We start from the raw sequence: 21,514 nt of genomic DNA, 5'->3' as shown, positions 1-21,514 counted from the left end.
CATTATTTATTTTATGAAAAGGAACTTAACAAAAACATCTACACTAAAAGCACTTTTAAACATTACTTCTGCTTTTAATACAGGAATATTATAGCATTTGACTGTAACTGATCTTTCTAAATGATCCCTAATAAGAACGTTAATTTCTTGGGCTTTGAAAATCATATTTTGTAGTTGTGAAAGGTAAGTTGTGTGAGTGTCTAGCACATAGTGCCTGCCATGTAAGAGAGTGAAAAGGAAGAAATACTTAGAATATGAACTGTTACATATGTTGACTCATTTATGTTTCATAGCAACCCAGAGAACTTAGCCAAAGCTACATGGATATTAAATATCAGAGCTGGTATTTGATTGCATTTTGACACCAGTGCTTATACAGTTTCTAATATGTTAATGAATAGTTATCTTTTTTCTGACTCTATCCCATTTATATATCCTAGACAGTCCTGCTAGTGATATTTTTCATTGCACAAAGTGGTTCTCAGTTGGTCTCTCCTTACAATTGAAAATTATTTCACTATATTACATCCTTTGTAAGTGTTAGACTTTTTTCCTCCTTGGTTTTCCTTCAGAGCTTGTTTCTATTTTTTTCAGCTCAGCTAATGATAATAGTCATAATGATAAACACTCGATGAATGCTTGCTGTGTGCCAGATGCTTTTATACATGCTTTACATGTATTAATTCATTTAATCTCATGACAACCCTATGAGGTAGACACTACTATTATCATTTTACAAATGAGAAACTTAAGGCACAGAGAGGTTATATAATCTGGTCCAGGGTCATAAAGCTAGTGAGTGGTCAAGCCACAGCCCATTCAGTTACCCAGGTAGAAATCTTCTCTTTTCCTTAACTCTTTTTCACTTACTCCCCAAGTTCTATCAAATTGACCTCTGCAATATGTCTCCTGCGCATTTATTCCAAAGTTAGTATCTCCAGTGATACTAAGTAGTCCAGGACTTCACCCTCTTGTGCCCTGGGTGTTATTATTATTATTATTTTTTTGTATGTGTGTGTGAGGAAGATCAGCCCTGAGCTAACATCCGTGCTAATCCTCCTCTTTTTTTCCTGAGGAAGACTGGCTCTGAGCTAACATCTATTGCCAATCCTCCTCCTTTTTGTTCCCCAAAGCCCCAGTAGATAGTTGTATGTCGTAGTTGCACATCCTTCTAGTTGCTGTATGTGGGACGCGGCCTCAGCATGGCCGGAGAAGTGGTGCATCGGTGCGCGCCCGGGATCTGAACCCGGGCCGCCAGTGGAGCGCGCGCACTTAACCGCTAAGCCATGGGGCCGGCCCTACCTGGGTGTTATTATTATAGCCTCTAATCTTTTTAAAGTATTTCAAACTGCCTTTCATACCACTGACAAACATTTTACTGAAATATAAATATGATTCTGTTACTCTCTTATTGAAGAAAAGAAGGAGAAATTTTTTTTAGAGAAATTTTCAAAACTGACAATATGTGTAGCCATAAATTTTTGACAAGCTGAGGATTGAGTGATGTTTTCTTTTTTCCCATAGCCTTTGAAGAAAGCTGTAAGAATGATGGGAGCGCCCAACCTAATAGCAGACAGTATGGAATATGGACTTAGTTACAGTGTCATTTCATACCTCAAAAAATTGAGTCAACAGGTAATGTTAAGAAATAGAGAGAGCCGTTAAGTATTTTGAATGGTTTTGGCTAAGATGGTTAACAGGCCAGATGTTAGTTTTTGATGGTCCTTATGGAATTAATTATAGTAATATTACATTTTAAAACCACATATATCATACATTAACATAATTCTATTTCAAGTACATGGTATGCTATATTTTGAAATGTTAATTTCAAATAATTCCCAGTTTATGAAAATGGCTTCATTAATGTGGTCCTAGATTTCCTGTATATGAACATTCTTTGTTTTCTTTTGAGAAATTTATGTTAGAAAGTTGTTTTTCCTAGACAAAAAATCAGTTTCTTTGCTTTATGTTTTAAAACCTGTAGTTTTTTCTTTCAAAATGGGAATTTCTTTTGAAATGTTTGTAAAAACACTGAATTTTGTCATTTGGGCATAAATCACATTACTAAATGCTATGGTAGTGCAGCAGTATACAGTTTGACTGCCAAGTTATTAATATTGTATAAAATACATTATTTTTCCAGTATTTCTGCCATCTCTACTTTAACTGCTAATTGAAATGTGTGTAGGAAAGACTCAGAATACTGCTGTTTGCTTTCTAGTGAAAAACTGTATCACTATATGCCATATCTATGAACACTGAGTTATGTGCTGATAACAGGGTCTTTAAGTAAATATTGATGAAATTATTTTTTCTAATTTTATATCACCTCTGAATTGGAAATAATATATTTTCATATAGGGTGCATTTACGTTTAATGGTTTAAGTGTGTAGTGGGTATTAACAAATAAAATAAATTGAAGTTGTATTTGTTTGCCCTGCTCCAAAAGGTTAGAATTGTAATGATTTAAAATCATAAGACGTTATTGTTTAAACTATGTTTAGTTTACCAAGTACTTGACATAAACTATACTACTTGAGTTTTTAATTTCTTATATACTTTTTTAGTATAATAAATATTTAATTTAAAGAAGACCAAAACTATTAGTATTTATCAATTTAGATTATGTAAGACAACTGTTGTTTATTTTTGCTTTAGGCCAAAATAGAATCTGATCGAGTCATTGGATCTGTAGGCAAAAAAGTAGTACAGGAAACTGGAATTAAAGTCCGAAGCCGATCACATGGTTTATCAATGGCTTATAGGAAAGATTTTCAACAACTGCTTCAAGGAATTTCAGAGGACGTTCCTCACAGACTGCTAGACCTTAATATGAAAGAATACACTGGGTTCCAAGTTGCTTTGCTCAATAAGGTAATAGTTATATGAATTTAGTACTGCTCTAGTTATTTTCTTTTGTATTGTTGAATAAATTAAATTTTCTATTATCTGACATTCAGTCTGTTCGAACTTTAAGAAGTACTTTTGTACCTCTGCAGAATAGTGATCATCTATACTATCATTGAATCAGAATTTTAGAATTAAAACAAACATTGTATGTGGTTAGTGGATGAATGGATGAACTGATGAAGAGTAACTAACTTATTTATTTTATAGATGAGAAAACAGAGGCTTATAGATTGCCTAACGTTGCATAGCTAATAGTAGAGTTCACTATAGTTTGGTACTTATACTAATGACCTTGGGCACACAGCATGATCCTAAAATGCTTTGTGAATACTCCTTATTAAAAAGATCTTCATCTCAGTAGCCTTTTTGTAGAAACAGACAAGCTGATTCTAAAATTTATATTTAAAAGTTCCTATAATAGCTAAAACGATTTTGGAAAAGAAGAAACTTGCACTATCTTATTTAAAAAGTTACTGTAAAGCTATAGTGATCAACATGTTGTGTTGTTGGCATAGGGATGAACCTAGAGCAGTGGAACAGAATAGAGTCTAGAGTCGGCCCTCACACATAGAGTCAATTTTTAACAAAGGTGCCAAAATAATCCAGTGGGTAAGAAGACAGTCTTTTCAACAATTAGTATTGGAACAATTGGATATCCATATTCAAAATAATGAACTTGATCTTTATCTCCTATTAATGGAAGTGATCATGGTCTTTAATGTAAGAACTAAAACTATAAACTTCTAGAAGAAAACAGGAGAAAATCTTCATGATGTTGGGTTATGGGTCATTGAAGACTTCTAAAATATAACACTAAAAGCACACACACACAAAACTTGATAAATTGAATTTCAGTAAAGTTAAGATTTTTGTCTTCAAAGTAAACTTTAAAAAATGACAGGCAAGCTACAGTCTGGGAGAAAAGCATATATCAAATAAAGAACTTGTATCAAAACAGAAAAAGAACTCATACAACTCAATAATAAAAAAACAAACATCCAATAAAAAATGGGCAAAATATTTGAATAGACATTTCACCAAATAAGATATACAGACTCGAACAGGCACATGAAAAGATGTTCAGCCTTATTGGCCATTAGGGAAATGCAAATTAAAACCATAATGAGATCCCACTTAACACCCACTAGAATGGGTAAAATTTACAAGACTGAAAAAGGTGTTGACGATGATGTAGAGCAACTGAAAGTCTCATATGTTGTTGATGGAAAATGGTTTGCAGTTTCTTAAGAAGGTAAATATATACTTGCTATATAACCAGCAGTTCTACCAGTAGGTATCAACCGAGAGAAATGAAAATAGATGTCCATTTAAAGGCTTTGTATGCAAATGTTCATAGTAGCATTATTGATAATAGCCAAAAACTGAAAACAATCCCAGAGTTCATCAACTGGTGAATGGATAAAAAAATGGTATATCCATATAATGGAATACTACTCCGCAGTAAAAAGGAACAGGCTACTGATACATGAACAGCATGGGTGAATCTCAAAAACATCATGCTAAATGAAAAAAGCCAGATAGAAAAGATTAGATATTGCAAGATTCCATTGATAAAATGGAATATAGAGAGACAGAAAGCAGATCAGTGGTTGCCTGGGGATACGAATAGAGATCGACTACAAATGGGCACAAGGACCTTTCTAGGATGATGGAAATGTGCTAAAACTGGATTGTGATGATGGTTTCACAACTATAAATTTACTGACACTCATCAAACTGTATATCTAAATGGGTGATTTTATGGTATATAAATTAAACATCAAAGCTGTTTTTTTTTTTTTTAAACCATCAAAGTCTTTAAAATTTGGAAATTCATTTTATAAGATATTTACTTCTCTTAGCCAGAATATATAATAAAATCTTGAGAGATGTGAATTTGAGATTATTTGCTTGAGCTCACTAACAGTTTTTTATCTTTTGATTCCCAAAACAGTACATTAAGATTGCATCATCACTTTTTATTTTTTAAGCTAATTAGTTAACTTGTATAACTTATTTGCAAACCTATGCTGCAGGCTAGAGATTTTAGTCTAATTCTATGTTTGAAAACAAATTTTGTCTTTGAATGTTTTTCAATAGGATTTGAAGCCACAGACATTTAGAAATGCGTATGACATACCAAGACGGAATCTTTTGGATCACTTAACAAGAATGAGATCTAATCTTTTGAAGAGCACTCGTAGATTTCTTAAAGGACAGGATGAAGGTTAGATCATGGTTTTAATGCTGGTATTTCTTTTGTAAATTTCTTTCTTTATATTGAAAAAACATAGTATGGTAATGTAACTTTTAAAGAATTATTACAGTAGTATTACATTCTCATTTTAAATTCAAACAAATGAAGTAAAAAGTGAGTCATCCCTGATGGTCTATATTTCTTCCTACCATCTCTGTTGTTGCAAATTCTATTCCCCAGAGGTAACAACCTTTGTTAACAGCTTAGTTTCCTTTTTTGGCTTTCTTCATACATTCACATACACAGACACACACACACACACAGTCTTTTCTTGTGATATACTAGTATCTGATGGTTTAACTCTGGATGGTCAATATATTTTATATTCTGGTATTTCCTTCAGCTATATCCATGGCACCTACTACAAATCAAGTCAGATGAGAATTTAACCCTTTGCCATCTCTGATGTAAGCATTCCAACTATATAGCTTTATATAAAAAGGGTTATCTGTGTGATATCTCTTTTCTGTAAATTTCGCTATAATTAAATTCTGCTTATGTGGAATAGAGTAGAAGAGACATTCCTTCTCATGGTAAGGTTATACATATGTATTGCTTATTCTGTACACTGAAATTAACTGCAATATTTTTGTTTTGTTTAGAAGATAAAATCAATTATTTTAAATTCTATTTAAGAAATCTCAAAGACTTTATGTCACAATATTTATAATGGCAACAAACTAATTTAGAATATGTGGTAAGGGAAGACTGCCGAGAATAACGCCAGATAGCATTCATATATAAGAAGATGTTATTTGATAACTAGATAGAGTGTCATTTTAATGAAGTTAACTTTTGTTGTTGCTCTATTCTGTTTGAAAAGATCAAGTGCACAGTGTTCCTATAGCACAAATGGGGAATTACCAGGAATACCTCAAGCAAGTACCTTCTCCACTAAGAGAACTTGATCCTGATCAGCCTCGAAGGTTGCATACATTTGGCAACCCCTTTAAGCTGGATAAAAAGGTAAATTTGAAATGTTCCATTATATAATTCATTTGTGCTAGGCACTGTGGCTTTAACAGTTCTTAATTTAACTAAAGTAAACTGAAGCTATTTTCTTGGTAGACTATCTAATGAATGTCAACATAGTTATAATATAGCTGTTTTAATGGGAATTGGAATTAGTTGTGCCATTAAAAACTGTATGTAAATTCAGGGAAATTGCATTCTTTTTGTTATAGGGTATGATGATAGATGAAGCAGATGAATTTGTGGCTGGACCTCAAAATAAACATAAACGACCTGGAGAACCAAATATGCAAGGGATCCCTAAAAGACGTCGCTGTATGTCTCCACTACTAAGAGGCAGACAACCGAATCCAGTTGTGAACAATCATATTGGAGGAAAAGGGCCACCTGTACCTATGACTCAAGCACAGCCAGATCTTATTAAACCCCTTCCTCTTCATAAAAGTAAGAGATATTTTTAAATGTTATTTGCTGCTTTTTGGTTCGTCTTCAGGGAAGAGATTTTTATAATAGATTGTAGAAAAAAATTGATAAATACCAAGGATGTCTAGAGAAGATTTCTGTTTATTCTGAATTAGCATGTAATCATTTTTGTATGTCTTTTTAATGAACTTTTGTCGAACATTTCATATATTCATTGTGCTTTATTAGCTATCATGATCTAAAATATCATTTGCAAATCTTAAGTATTTGAAAATAACAATTTTTAAAGGGGTGTTATCAATACCCACAGAAGGCTGGTTTTCAATTTCGGTTTAATTCAGCAACTAGTTATTAAATACATATGCTATTTTAGACAGTGTTAGGCATTGAGGTATAGCAGTGAACAAGACAATAGTGATCTCTGCCTTCATTTATAATGAGTGAGGAAAAACATCATTGAACATTTCATTAGAAGTGTGCTGAGTGTTACAGAAGGCAAGTCAAGTATGTTGTGGAAGCATTTGATAAGAGGATTTAACTTAGACTAAGGGACTTGACTCCCGAAGTTATGTTTAAGCGAACACTTGAAAGATGAATGGGAATTAGTAACTAAGGCTGTGCATTTGCCTATGCTACAGTAGTAGTCTAAGAAGAGTATGTGCAAAAGCATACAGTAAAGAGAAGGGGATTAAGGGAACTGAAAGAATTCTAGTATGACAAAGGTGTTGGGAATGAGATAAGGTAACAACTGAAAGATAGGCAGAGGCCAGATCATGGAGGGCCTTGGAAGTCATTATAAAGATTCTAGACTGTATTCTAAGGACAATGAGAATCCATTGAAAGGTTTAAAGAGGTAGTGACCTGATCTGATTAGCATTTTATAAAGACCAGGCTGACTGTAGTGTGTGAAATATTATCAGGGAAGAATAAGAATGGATGTAGGGAACCCTGAATGAATTAATGGATTTAATTGTAGGTAGTGATCATTCATGGCTTACAACATCTTTCCTGGAGAGAAATCACATATTATATACCTCCTGATAAAATTATACAATAGTACCTCTGAAGTAGTCTTGCAGGAAAAAGAAAAAAAGGAAAAACATTGAACATCAATCTGATTAAGCCTCTAGATCTAACTACCAATTTATAGGAAATATAAGGGACAGAGAAACATGTTAAATGACAAAACAGGGATAAAATTAGCAAAATCCAGATTTTGGGAAACTCTATAGGACAAAGAATCTGGGGGAGGGGGTGTGTGTTTCCAGAAAAAAAAGTGCATAGAAAAAAGAGAGGTACAGGAGGATATTATAGATTAAAAGGTAGTTATGAGACATATAAACCAATTGCAATGTACAGGCCTGATTTGGACCCTGAATCACACAAGATCAAACTGTTCCACAAACAGAAAATATATAAGGTAATTGGAGATTGTGGACACTGACTTTATATTTGATGTCGTTGGGGGGCCGGCCCCATGGCTTGGCGGTTGAGTGCATGCGCTCCGCTACTGGCAGCTCGGGTTAGGATCCTGGGTGCGCACAGATGCACTGCTTGTCCGGCCATGCTGAGGCGGTGTCCCACATACAGCAACTAGAAGGATGTGCAACTATGACATACAACTATCTACTGGGGCTTTGGGGAGAAAAAGGAAAACAAAGGAGGAGGATTGGCAATAGATGTTAGCTCAGGGCTGGTCTTCCTCAGCAAAAAGAGGAGGATTGGCATGGATGTTAGCTCAGGGCTGATCTTCCTCACACACCCCCCCACACAAAAATAAATAAATAAATAAATAAATTTGATGTCGTTAAATAATTATTATGGATGCTCAGGAACCAGTTAGGAAACTGAGGAAAGAGCTAATGGAGACCTGGCAGTGGGGTTGCGAGAAGAATTATGTATTGAGAAATCCTCGGATATATCAGCAAAGGACTTGGTGATGACTGATTAGATGTTGGAACCCAGGCAACAGAGGAGTCAGGCTACTGTCTTGAGAGACACTGGGTAGACGATGGTGTCAGGGGTGGAGTGGAAAAGAGACGATGAGTGAATTTAGTTTAGAAGTGCCTATTAGATAGCCAAGTAGACATCCTAAGTTAGAAGATGGATATTTGAGTTTAGAACTCAGGAGAAGATGATTGGGCTAGAGAGGTAGGTATTCACCCCCATTGGAGTGAATAAAATCTCACCAAGGGAAACAGTGAGAAGGAAAAAGAAAGAGCCTAGAACAGGACCTTGGAAGTGCCAAAGTTAAGAGGAGAAATAATGTTCAGAAAAGGAGATTGAGAAGGAAGAATCCAAGAAATAGGAGAAAATAGGACAGCATTTAGTGTCATGAAAGCTAAAGGGAAAGAGAATTGAGTGGTTGGTGGTCTCAAATACTTCTTAAACAGATCAGTTGAGAGGATTGGAAAGGTTCTGTTAGTCTTTGGCTGTCTTAGCAAGAGCAATTTTGGTAGAGTGAAGAGGACAGAAGACTAAAGAAGAAGGTTGAGGAATGAGAGATGAGAAAATGTAGATAATGAGTATAAACAACCAGTTTAAGAAGTTTAGCTGTGAAGGGTAGGTGGGAAAAGAGAGTGGTAACTGGAAGAAGGCATGGGGTTAAAAATGGTGATTTTGCTTTGTTTTTAAGATGACAGAGAATTAAGCATGTTTACCTGTGCCTGCTGGTGTGATGGAGCCAGCCAAGAGGGAGAGATTGAAAATGATGATGAGGGAAAGCATAATTAGCACAAAATCACTGGGAGGGCAGAGGGGCATGGTCCAGAGCTCAGATGAAAGAATACTTCTTCCAGTGAAGCAGAATAGATGTGGGTACAAGTTTAATGGTGGGAAGTAGAGGAAGTTCTCGTCCCACGGCTTTGCTTTCGTCTTTGCTTTCTTTCCTCTGAAATAGGGGGTGATGTATACTGCTGAAGAGGGAAGGAGAGTTTGGTAAAATCAGAGACGTGAAGAGAGTGGTTTGAATGGTGTTTTGTGGGAGAGTGAGAAAGGTTGTAATAAGATTGGTAGGCAGTGATAAGGTCCAAGTGCAGATGGTGATTATGACCACTCTGCAGAGCTGGGCCATATTTCTCCAGTGGTAAAAAGTGATACATTATGGGATGTTAGTTAGATAGATAAGAAAGTGGATATCTAGAAGGGATCTGATTGATAGGAGGGAGACAGTGAAGGAGTTACTGGAGTAAAAAGTTGGGATGAGTTAAAGAGCAATAATAGCAGGAGTAACACAAAGATAAGAGTATACTCTATTCTCCATCCCTGTATTTGTATTTGACTTGAGAGGCAAACATGTAGGTGGAAAAGTTCGACGAATCAGGAGTCCAGGTTCTTGGCAGGTGATCTGCTTAGACATGGAAGTCACATTCTGCAGCACTTCTCAAACTTTAATGTGTATATGGACCACCTGAGGGTCTAGTTAAACTGCAGATTCTAATTCATTGTTTGGGATAGGGCTTAAGATGACATTTTTAGCAAGCTCTCTGATGATGCTAATGCTGCTTGTCCACAGACCACACTTTGAGTAGTAAGGATGTCCTGAGGGACGTGGGGGTGGGAGGAAGTCTGTGAGCCAGGTACCAGAGACATCCGTGACCACAGAGGTGTGCCGTGGAGATCAATAAAGATAGTGATGAGGAGAAAAAGGATGAGTGGAGAGGCATAGTTGAGCTCAAAAGAGCACGAGTTTTAAAAGAGTGTCTGGAGAAATGATCTTGAAGCAGCATTGGGAAGTGAAGGAATCAGTGACTCCACAGCTTTATTTTAAGTCCGTGGAAAGTGTTTGAGAGAAAGCAATTTATACTTCAGGTCTGAAAAAGAGCAGTTTTTTTGCAAGAGAGCTGGGTTTCAGTTAGAGCAGGAGTTGTTGTAGAGAATATTCCATAAAGTTTTCAAATCATGAAATAGGATTTAGGAGGATGTCAGAAGTTTGAGGGATTTTTGTGGGGAGGAGTTTACATTTTGGACAGTAAATGAGAGAATTAGAGATGAATTCAGCTGGTGTCCTAGAGGTTTGGTGAGCAATCAGAGAACTTAGAATTCAGCTGCTTTCTGTGGGGAGCAAGTGTAATAATCTAATGTTAAATGGCAAGCTTGCAGGCTTTTAAGTCTAGTAGTCTAATGAGCTGAAGTGGGCACAGATCGTTCTGCATTGCTCAAGTAATGAAGACTAGATGGATGATTATAAGAAAAGGGTGTACTGTGAAACGACCTGTTTGGTGGTACGTTCCCAGCGGAATATTGAACAGTTTAAACTACTTATGTTTACTTTTGCCTAAATGATAATAGATGTATAAGGCAGAGGTAGGTTAGAATGAGCTAGGGCTCTCTAAGGAAAGGATGACCATGATAATCTTGATCATATATATTTCTCTAAAGCATTAAAAACCTACTTGTTCAATAAAATTGCCATAGAATAAAGCAGAGAACTACAAGCTTGTTGAAGTTGGCTTTTATTTTTCTTTCCCCCAGGGGCAAAAATTGTACAGATTTTGTAAATATTGTGGATGTTGCACATTGAAATCCACCATATCTTTGGCAAAGCTTAAGAAACATATCACGTTATTTGCTAATTTGCCTCAGTCAACGAGATCAACTGTGATTTGCTATCTGATGTTTCTTTGTAGCTTTCTTTACTATGTGCTTTGAAATTGGCTCTCATCATTTTTTTTTTCCTTATCTTTTTTTTTAGTTTCAGAAGCCACTAATGATTCGACAATAGATGATGTGGTAGAAAATCATGTTGCAGACCAACTTTCATCAGATATTACACCAAATGCTATGGATACTGAATTTTCAACATCTTCTCCATCCAATTTACTGGAACGACCAACCAATCATACAGAAGCTCTTGGTCATGATCATTTAGGAACTAATGACCTAACTGTAGGTGGATATTTAGAAAATCATGAGGAGCCAAGAGATAAAGAACAATGTCCTGAAGAGAATATACCAGCATCCTCACTCAACAAAGGAAAGAAATTGATGCATTGTAGAAGCCACGAAGAGGTCAACACTGAACTAAAAGCACAAATAATGAAAGAGATCCGAAAGCCAGGAAGAAGTATGTATAACTAGAGACAAATCTCAGATTTGATTTGTGTGTGTGCTCAGGAAAAAAAAAAAAAGTCAAATTAACTAAAAGTGTAGATCTGATTCTAGATCAGTCTTGAACAACATATGAGCTATATAAGATTTGATACTTTATTCAGCTGACAGACACTTACTGAATATCTGCTGTATCCAAAGTACTGTGCTAGGTATGGTGAGCAGAGGAAGAAGACACAGATAGATTATGCATAGTTCCTACCATGACAGGAACCCATAGTCTTGAGTGTTCTTCCAACTAGCAACTAGAATTTTAATGTAGCAGCAAACCCCCAAAAGATGTAGTGAATATTAATGACTTCATGTCTGTAAAGTTCTCGGCATAGTGCCTACCAATGTGTTTAAGATTTAAACCATGATAGTGACCAGGGGTATGTTTAGGCCAAAAAACTAAAGTTATGAAAGCTATCTATTGTATGAATACAAAAGAACTTTGTGGGATAAAATTTCAATATTACTGGCATTCCTTCAGAAGATGTTGACAGATCACCTGCTGTGATGGTACAGTGACCCATGGGTGGTCCAGAAGTGGCTAAGACTCAGTCCTTGCCATTTAGGAGCTTATAGTCCTTGGCAGAATTTTATGTGAAAACTTGAAACTGGAATAACACTCTTAACCTGTTTTATTATTTTTTCCTCCACTCCCCCCGCCCCATGTTAGCTATAGTTTAGAACTTAAATTATAAGGATGGGTTTTTATGAAGGCCACTTACTTCTTATTTTTCAGTGGCACTACCAAAAAGCTATTTATTCATCCTTCTAAGCTTTGTGTTTGATACCTTAATGGGAACTTTTACCAAAAAAGCAGTGTTTGACAAGTTATTTTATCTCTGTTGATATATGATGGAATATATGTATTATAAAATCTCTAATGAGCAGTGAAAATTTTATATAGAATATTTTTATTTTTGTCTTAGTATATCTTCATGTAGTAAACTACAATAGAAAAATATTGAATAAGAATGCAAAGGAAAGCCACTTAATTTTTCTTTTTGCTTCTCTTGTTTTAAGAATATGAAAGAATCTTCACTTTACTGAAGCATGTGCAAGGCAGTTTACAAACAAGACTAATATTTTTACAAAATGTCATTAAAGAAGCATCAAGGTAAATAATCTATTTCACATTATGAAATGATAATAAAATGAGTCCCCAGTTTATATAGTCAGTATTTTAACAGTATTTATTTTGTACTTCTGTTGTTATGCATGTATATGACACACACGTGTATATAAGTACTTCTCTTTTTTTTTTAGTTTATTGAAAGAAGTTCACTTAAAAAATAGCCGTACACAAATTCTTCAGAAATTATGGATCTTTTCTCCCTACAAATTACTAGATACTTGCATAATTCTCATTTATCCTGCTCTGTGGCTTTTTGGTGTCTTTATATTTTATAGCCTTTAATTTTTCTCCCTTGTATATTTGGACTACAGTTAATATTGATCAGTGATTAGAAATAACCTTGAAAGGCAATATTTGAATGCAGTTCGTTTGTACATGGGAAAACATGTAATTAAGGGGACCAGAGTTGGACAAATGGGCCTTATTCTGATTGCTTCAGTAGCCTAGGATTATGTACTTTAGTATAAGAAATGTGGATCAAGATTATAAATGGTAACTACGAAGTGCGATGAACTGGAAAAGCATAGTTGTATGAGTTTAGTGAGTACGGAAAGCATTATTTTATTTTTTCTTTAAGGCCTTTAGAATTTTAATATTGTAAGAAAACTTAGGGTTTAATATACCCACCCTTTAATTAGTCTCCCAGTTTCTTCCATGCTACACATAAAAGTGTTTTTAGATAACGCAGTTAATTCTTTTTTTTTTTTTTTTTTAAGTGACTAGTGCATTGGCCACTTTGAAGGTTCAAGATAAGGCCGTACTTTTCATATTATTTATTTTGAGTATTTATGCTCTTTATGTAACATTCTGTCAGCTCAAACTTCTTTATGGATTTAGCTATATTCCTGGTGCCTGCACTCTACTTCTGCCACCTTTTAGAGAGTTGTGTAATACTATGGTGGCTATTCATATTAGTTTACAGGCAGAGAGGAAGTAGGTATAGATTGGGCAGTGTTTTGGATATTGTAAAAAGCATCAGGAGTATGAATACTTATGTAGACGAATGCAATTTTAGTCTGCTATATTTATTACTGGAAAATTTTCAAAAATTGCCCCTTGAACTTGAACTGTTTGCTATATCCTGTATTACAGATGTCTAATTATCCTTGATTTGCTAGCTTTCAAATTGTGATAGTAGAACACCATGGTTTCATGCTACTGCTCAACTTTCATTTCTTCTTCCATTTTGTGGGGGATTATATTCATACTTTGTTCACATTCCTTTCAACATTCAGCTTTCAAGGAGCATAAGGAGAAGCTGTTGGAGTCATTGTTTTGGGATCCCAAATTTTGCTGGAATATTTGTAACCCTTGTGTGTATATAGGGGTTTTTTTTCTTTTTCTGTTTGATTGTGGGAGGAATAACCTCTTTCCCATTGTACCTATGCCTGGATTGTTTGTTTTAGGAACAAACTGTAATAGTGTACTGATAAAATAATTTGCTAATCTCCCAACAGATTTTATATATCATAAAGTTGTTCGTTTTTCATTTTCATTTCTCTTTGAAAAATCTTCCCAACGCAGTTTCTCTCTTTTTAAAAGAACATTATACTGATATATAACTATCTGTTAAAAGGAAATTGAGAGTGCTATTACTTATTTTTTTATACAGGTTTAAAAAACGAATGCTAATAGAACAACTGGAGAACTTCTTGGATGAAATTCATCGAAGAGCCAATCAGATCAACCATATTAATAGCAATTAAAAGAAAACAGAATGTGGCCACTTATTTCACTATCTTCTCCAAATACAAAGTAAATACAAGACTGTTGTGATCTTGCATTCATTTTTTGACATGCATTGTTGGCTATTTGAAATACTAAGAGCAAGTCTACAGATCCTTTTTCCATCATTTTACAGTGACCTTTTCTTCATTTTGGTTTATTTTTGTAATGTGAAAAGTATCACTCTAAAAAACATTTTTATTTAGCAAACTAAAAATATTCCTCCAAATCTTCTGCTTGTTATTGACTCTTGCGTGTCAATTTCCCTCAGGTTCTATTTTCTTAAACCAACCTTTAAAATTGTCACCTCTGTTAAGGTTGAACTTTGCCAAAAAAATAAAAAAGAAGAAGTTACTTTGTAATTTTTGGGGAAAAAAGCACATACATTAAAACTAGGTAATGTTTTGTATATACAGTTATTTTGGATATATTATTGTAAGTTGTACAAATGTATTTTGAAGAATATTTAAGAAAAGCACTTTTGTTATTCCATCAATAAATGCTCTATTTTACTCTTGTGTGGTTTAGGAAATAATCACATTTAAAGTAATCATTTAAAACCATCTTAAGATAATGGAATTTTAAAGGCCTTGCTTTTTAGCATTGGAAAAATACACCACTTGAAGTTCGTATTTGTTAAACCTAACTGTAATTACATGTTACATAATCTGCATTGTCTTTTTACTCTATGTTCTTAGTTTTTATTGGCCACACCAACATACTCATTTCTGCCTAGATAATGCAAACAGCGATACTGGTGGCAGATAGGCAGACTCTTCAAAAGCTGTTTAAAAAGCAGACACCTTTGGACGTTATTGGTTTTTTTACTTCCCTTCAACCCCTTTGTCTTTCTCACTAGGATTGTGGATGGCGCTAAGTTGAAGCTTAGTTAGGGAGTGGTAAGTTTGGAGTACACCGCATAACTCTGAAATGTCTAGCCTTTAGCAGCTTAATGCCATGCTTACAAAAGGCCCACAACAGATTGGGGCTTCAAAGGGGATCTCTTTGTTCTGCTCTGCTAGTCTCACCCTTAAACTCTCCGTTTTATTTAGAAACTAAATGGAAAGGAAACACATTTAAGATGGCTTTGCTCATTTCGCATTCTCTCTGAGTTACCCAGAATAAGGAAAAACCCACGTTACTCATGGTCCACCCTCAGTCCAAAAGGGCCTTGCATGTCCTTATTGAGGAAGTGACCCTATGACCTGACTCACTCACCATTCATAGATCACTCCTGTGCCTTGTAGTGCTTTTGGGGTAACCAATAGAAAAGAAGGTTAAAATACATTTAGATTAAGAGAGGGCAAAATAAATTTATAAAATTATAGTAAAATTGAAGTATTTTTAGGTTCATAATATTTGAAAATCACATACCCTTTTTACACTTTAGCAGAACATTTTTTAAATTTCAAGGGTATAGCAAAATGAAATTGTAAGTTTTTATGAAGAAAAGCATAGATGAAAGTGGAGAACATGCTTTTGAGATCTGTTAATTTAGTCTAGGGGATTTGACACTCTCCCAATACTGAAGACAAACCCTGTCAAGAAAAAGAAGCATTAATGTAATGTTATCTAGTATTTTCATATGCAATTCTTTAAACCTTTTTTACCTCTACAAAATACCTTTAAGTAAAGCAGGATACCATTTAATAGATGGAATTGTTTAGGTAATTACCTGCAGTCACATTGCTAAATTCAACAAGAGCTACACAAAATCGAGAATATATTGTCTGGTCTTAAATTATATATATTTAGATTCTGAGATTAATAGAAGGGATTACAAGTCATCTAGATAAAAGTTCATACTTAATAAGAATATTTAGGAAAAGGATTCAGCCTATTCCAATATTTAGCAGCTTTCCTTATCAGCAAGTTCTTATTTCCGTTCCACAGTTTGCTCGTGAGGTAGTAGTCCTTTAGACCCTTGAACTTGAATACATTTTCTGGGATGAACCCTAGAGGGAGTTGGGAAGAAGCACTTTGTTCAGGCTCCTCTTTTTGTCCTTAATCTCTCTGCCACTGTACTCTACACCCTCATCCCCAAACCTGGTTATTAGGTTTGAAACCTATCGAAACTCAAGCTTAATATCCCATCTCTTGCAGGTTTTTATGTAGAAGTCTTCTTGTAAGCAAAGGGGAGGGGTGTATATATGAGGGAAGTATCATGTTTTTAGGCCCTTCAGATCACTGGATGACTTTAGGCTGGACAAATGATATTCTCCAACAGGTTAATCTTGAGGTTAAGATCGATTGTCTTTCTGTTCCCGTATGTGTCCCATTTGTCACTTGAGTCATTATTTGCCCTTGTCAGTAAGATTTATCAATTTGGTATACAAAAGGCTGAGACTTACTTCTTCTATCTCTTCAATACCCCTGTCACCAGAAGAGTAGCCCCTTTGCCTTGTGTGGTACAGGCAGGTACCTCCCAGAAAGACAGGTCAGTGAATTCACAAGGACTATATTTAGACATGCGGCGGGTTATGGAACTGGCTTTGGATTAGCCTTATATTTTCACTCTGTTTTCTAAGGCAGTTCTGAAAACTCATATCATTGAAATAGTGGTGTGTCCTTTACTAGTTCAGAGATTTCATGTTTTATGCAGTTGAATTCCCAAAGAGAAATCATTCTCGTTTAACTGTCAGCAACCTTGATTGGCTATCAGCTTTTGGCAATGACCTTTCTGTTCAAGTTTAGTCCTGTCTGTCTGTTTCTTGAAGGAGTAGAAACCTGTCATTTTTTTCATCTTTCATTTTTTGACGTGTATCCTTTCTAAGAGAGGGTTTTCTCTTGCTTGTTCTGAGTGATAAGTGACATTTTCATCTAATAAATATGGAGCTGGGATGACCATGGTGAAACAGTAGAAGGATATATTCTGTTGATGGACTTTTTCTTCCCAAATAATCCCAAAATCAATTATTTCCTAGTGAATGATTATCTTCATCCTTTTTGTCACAAAAGTGTTCCTTTGATTTCTAGCACAAGTGTCAGCAGTATGCAAATGATTCTCAGATAAAATGATGTTGACAGTATTTTCTTAACAATTTGTGTAAAACCTATGCGTAATTTTCATTATTCTGACTTTTGACTTTCTCTCCATAAATAAAAATAATGCCTGATGTTTAGTTAAAGTAGATCCACTTTTGCTTGATTTTGTTAGTCTTGTTCCATCCTATTTCTTTTTAACACATTGTTTAGACTTGCCAACAACTCTTTACTGAGAATCTCTTTTCCTTCCTAGGCTGATAATTGTTGGGGGTGGGGGACATTAAGAGAAATAATTTGAATACTTTGTTCAATATTGTTGACGCTTAAAGGACTTCTGCTTGTCCTTCTGATGTGCTAAGGCTTTGCCTGTACAATACCATCGTTGGATTAAGATGAGGTTGTATAGCGGGGCTTAAAAGTGCTAGGGCAAATATTATTTTTGTGTAATTTCAGCTTGAGAAAAGCTTGAGAAACATCAACAGAAAAGCTGTAGAAATCCAGGTGCATTCACTAGAATACTAGGGTTGCTGAGAAAGGACTACTTGGATACTCTAGTGGCCTGAAGGAACCATCTTCTATCCTACAATGATGAGAAAGCTAAGCAACAGCTGGGAAAAAAGTCAAGAATTATCATTTTACTTTCATGATTTTTCTAAGTCTCCCCAGATGTAGAAACCTACATTTGAAAAAAGAAATCTACATCAACTATAAATGAGCTGAGAGAAAGAGAAGGCAAAAAACCCACAGAGAATATTAGTTTCCTTTGTAGTTATGAAATATTCCCCCTTTTCAGGATTCCTGACACAGCAACTGGGAAGCTTCTGAAGCACCATAGAAACTAGCTAGAAGGAATGCTTGTTTTAGGCTCCAGTGGACAAATGAGTCCTTGTTGCTAGAGAGACACTGATAAATATTTAATTTATATGAATTCTATCAAAAAATACCTTAATACCTGTGTTGGATTCTCTCAGGAAAAAGATGAATGGTCGATCTCCTTTAAAAATAGGAATCCGAGACCTTTTCAGTAACAGCAGAGCTGCAGGAGTGAGAAAGAATAGAAGAATCCCGTTGCATTTTCTATTCATTTGATGAAAGTCACTATTAAAATTGGATACGAAGTCAGTTACATCTGTTCATTTTTGAAGAAATAAAAGCAGCCTAATGATATTTCATTGTTTAGTGTTATGAGGGGGTGCAAATGGGAAAATTAAAAAGATACTACTTAGCCAACCCTGTGTCCTATTTTCAAAATATTCCATGAAATAAACTCCTTACTGAAGCTAATTTTCAGAATGACTCTCTTCCTTGTTTATGGGGATGATGGTACAAATCCTTTTCAAAATGGATACCTCTTTTCTCCCATCATTTTTCAAAAACTTGGCTCTCTGTTAAGATTTATTTTTGAAAAATGATGTACGCTACATCTGGACTTGAGGGTTTTTAGTGGGAAGGTTTAGAAGTAGGGATGTTGAACTGGATAAATCTAACAAAGGTAGATGTGGGGAGGCAGTGTGACCAAGTATCGCTGACTTCCCCTTGTGAACGTACCTGTGGCTGCAGATGTCCTGGTGCCTTCCTCTGAAACCTCAATCTTGGCTGTGTGGATCGCTTCAGAAACATAAAAGCCATCTTGGCCTAACCCCAGGAAATAAAAATGTGAATTGCTTATTTGCATTTTTGATGCATTTAGTTTAAGAATTTGAGTACATTTTTAAAGAATGTACTTAGTTTCAGTCTCATGCTGCTTACTGTGTAGCTAGGGAGAGATTTGTTTGGAAAAATCTTAAGGTTCCATATTTCTTGCAACTTTTAAAACCTTAAATTTGATAAATTATCTAATAAATAGTTCCTACCAAATTAATATTCGGAGCTGCGCCCACTTTTTCAGTAGTTAATTTTCAAAGATAATTTCCAGTTAATATTTAAATCTTTCCTTCAGCCAATATTATTTCTAAAACTTCAGTGGTCATAAGAATTGCCAGAGTATGTGTTAAAATCTAGATTCTGGAGCCCAGGAACCTGCTTTCTCAGCAAGCTTATGAGATGATTTCCCTTGAATGCCTTCTTGAACTGCATTTTAAGAGCTACTTTTAAAGGACAAAGTCAGAGGTTTGTACTCTGGGCTTTAAAAGGCATAATTGAATATCAAAAATGTGTCCAAGGCTGCATGACTGCATTCTGTGGTATATCAGTTATGCAATTGACTTGCTCCATGGACTAGAATCTGCAAAGAAAATGAGAGGTTAGAACTATAATTGTTCTGTGCTAACAGTTTCAAAGAGGAATATGAGTGATAAATTAGAGGAATTGACAGATCTTTGTAATTTAACCATTAATCATTTTTAAACAACTCTCCACAATGAAATGGTACTTGATAATACAATAAAGAGTGGAAGTAAGAGTCTTTAGAACTAGAGAATCTTTAGAAATCATTCAGTCCAACCCTTTCATTTTAGAGTGAGCTGGTAAGTCATCTGAGGCCACACATTTGATAAGAAGAGAGTTAGGAATATGCAGGTTTTCTGACAGTGCAGTGCCAATTTCCACCCCACTCCTCCACACAAACACTACCACCTTTTAGAAAGTGTATTTTAGTCAACTCAAGCATGCTACTGGAAAGGGATCCGTGGCATGTCTTAATCATTTTGATGTACATCTTGTATTTTGAGGGAGCTTCTTTGTTTCATCTTAGACTAATGTTTAAATTGTTTTGCATTTTTCATGCACATTCAGGGAGATGGCAAATGAATGTCGTGAGAGAAGAAAACCAGCCCACAGTATAGAATATGTAGCATTTCATCCATCTTGCAAATACATATACACAGAAACTTGTGAGTTGGCTGTATTCACTGTAAGGAAGAGTTATTTTCCAGCATCAGTGAAGGGGACCAGACAAGGGCCAAAGGAAGGGAAAAATCAATGGAAACATTCACCTGGTGTCACTTGTCCTAAAACCAGTGAAGAATCTGATTTATTTTAGCAGTTGGTCCTTTTCTGCAGGATCTTGTAGAAAAGAAACAAAATTCTCTAATAATTACCCCCGCTCACTAGCTGATTGAGTACAGTGCCAAAATTAGAAAGAATTTTGTGGATAAAGAAAGGTTCTTTGATGGTCTTGAGAAGGTTTTGCTAATCTATGACTACTGTCTAGTGTGGTATCTGAACATTTTATATAAATGTTGATGAAATGAGCAGAAGTTCGCTAAGAAACCCTTTATCAGCTAAAATATAGTAAATGTGTTTGTATTAGAGTCTAGGCATCTTGGCACAATGTGAGAAATGGGACCAATTGGTATGAATGAGTCTTTGATTAGATGGGCTTGGCTATTTCAATTTCTTGAAACTGCAACTGAAGAGTTTCATTTAAATAATTTTTCTCCATCAGACTGCGGGAGTTGTCCAATAATTGACATTTACTCGTTTGCACAGCCATGAGCCAAGACCCATGGCCTGTCATGTCCCAGCATTCACATCCCTTAAATTTTATCTCTGGTAAGAGTTAACATTTCAGAAGACCAACATTTGTGATCAAAATAAGAATTCAGGAGTCATCTGTGAGTTTGTGTTTTTCTTCTTACTTGATCTTGCATTACAGATCCCCATTTACTTGCTTTTTTAAAGAAGCTATTGAAATGTTATGCAACTAATGAAATCAACCTAGAAGAGGTCAAGCACAAAGGGATTGTCCTGGCTTTGGGCTCATCCTCTCCTGCAGTCTTGGTAGTTGCTTAGTGCCATTGAGGATCATACAACCTGTTTTCCCAAAATTTGTTCCTAAGATTGTTTATAGGTGCTATTCGGCATAAAGGGTTCCATGATTAATTAAAATGGGAAATGCAGATTGAACAGTTTTGTGCTTTTGTTTTTAGTAGTGGACTTCTTAGAGCTGCTATTTTGCTAATGTTTGTAGTGAATCTCTACAGGAGGACTATAACATGTAGTTTTTAACCAGGGAACTATCCGCACCATCTGTCTCCAAATTTACCAGACTAGCATTCTGGGGAAC

General features: G+C 35.3%; 2 protein-coding genes across 2 annotated transcripts in view; one reads left to right on the top strand and one right to left on the bottom strand.

The window, feature by feature from the left end:
* INTS6 (integrator complex subunit 6) overlaps positions 1–15,034 on the top strand; it is an 87,244-nt gene extending 72,210 nt beyond the window's left edge. Inside the window, exons 11-18 of the mRNA XM_004433678.3 lie at positions 1,525–1,635; positions 2,663–2,878; positions 5,015–5,141; positions 5,995–6,137; positions 6,356–6,587; positions 11,260–11,631; positions 12,687–12,780; positions 14,411–15,034. Coding sequence (XP_004433735.1) covers positions 1,525–1,635; positions 2,663–2,878; positions 5,015–5,141; positions 5,995–6,137; positions 6,356–6,587; positions 11,260–11,631; positions 12,687–12,780; positions 14,411–14,504 — 1,389 coding nt within the window. The 3' untranslated portion in view covers positions 14,505–15,034. The remainder of the gene's footprint in view (positions 1–1,524; positions 1,636–2,662; positions 2,879–5,014; positions 5,142–5,994; positions 6,138–6,355; positions 6,588–11,259; positions 11,632–12,686; positions 12,781–14,410) is intronic.
* Positions 15,035–15,921: 887 nt separating this feature from the next.
* Positions 15,922–21,514, bottom strand: part of SERPINE3 (serpin family E member 3) — a 29,685-nt gene continuing 24,092 nt past the window's right edge. The window contains exons 6-8 of the mRNA XM_004433680.3: positions 19,057–19,143; positions 18,461–18,544; positions 15,922–16,061 (exon numbers count right to left, since the gene is read on the bottom strand). Of these exons, the coding sequence (XP_004433737.1) occupies positions 16,018–16,061; positions 18,461–18,544; positions 19,057–19,143 (215 nt within the window). The 3' untranslated portion in view covers positions 15,922–16,017. The remainder of the gene's footprint in view (positions 16,062–18,460; positions 18,545–19,056; positions 19,144–21,514) is intronic.

The sequence above is a fragment of the Ceratotherium simum genome, chromosome 10, assembly GCF_057802395.1.
Source record: "Ceratotherium simum simum isolate JZ-2026a chromosome 10, ASM5780239v1, whole genome shotgun sequence".
Classification (NCBI taxonomy): Eukaryota; Metazoa; Chordata; class Mammalia; order Perissodactyla; family Rhinocerotidae; genus Ceratotherium; species Ceratotherium simum.
The sequence above is the reverse complement of the archived record's forward strand: the minus strand, read 5'-3'. Positions and strand labels throughout refer to the sequence as shown.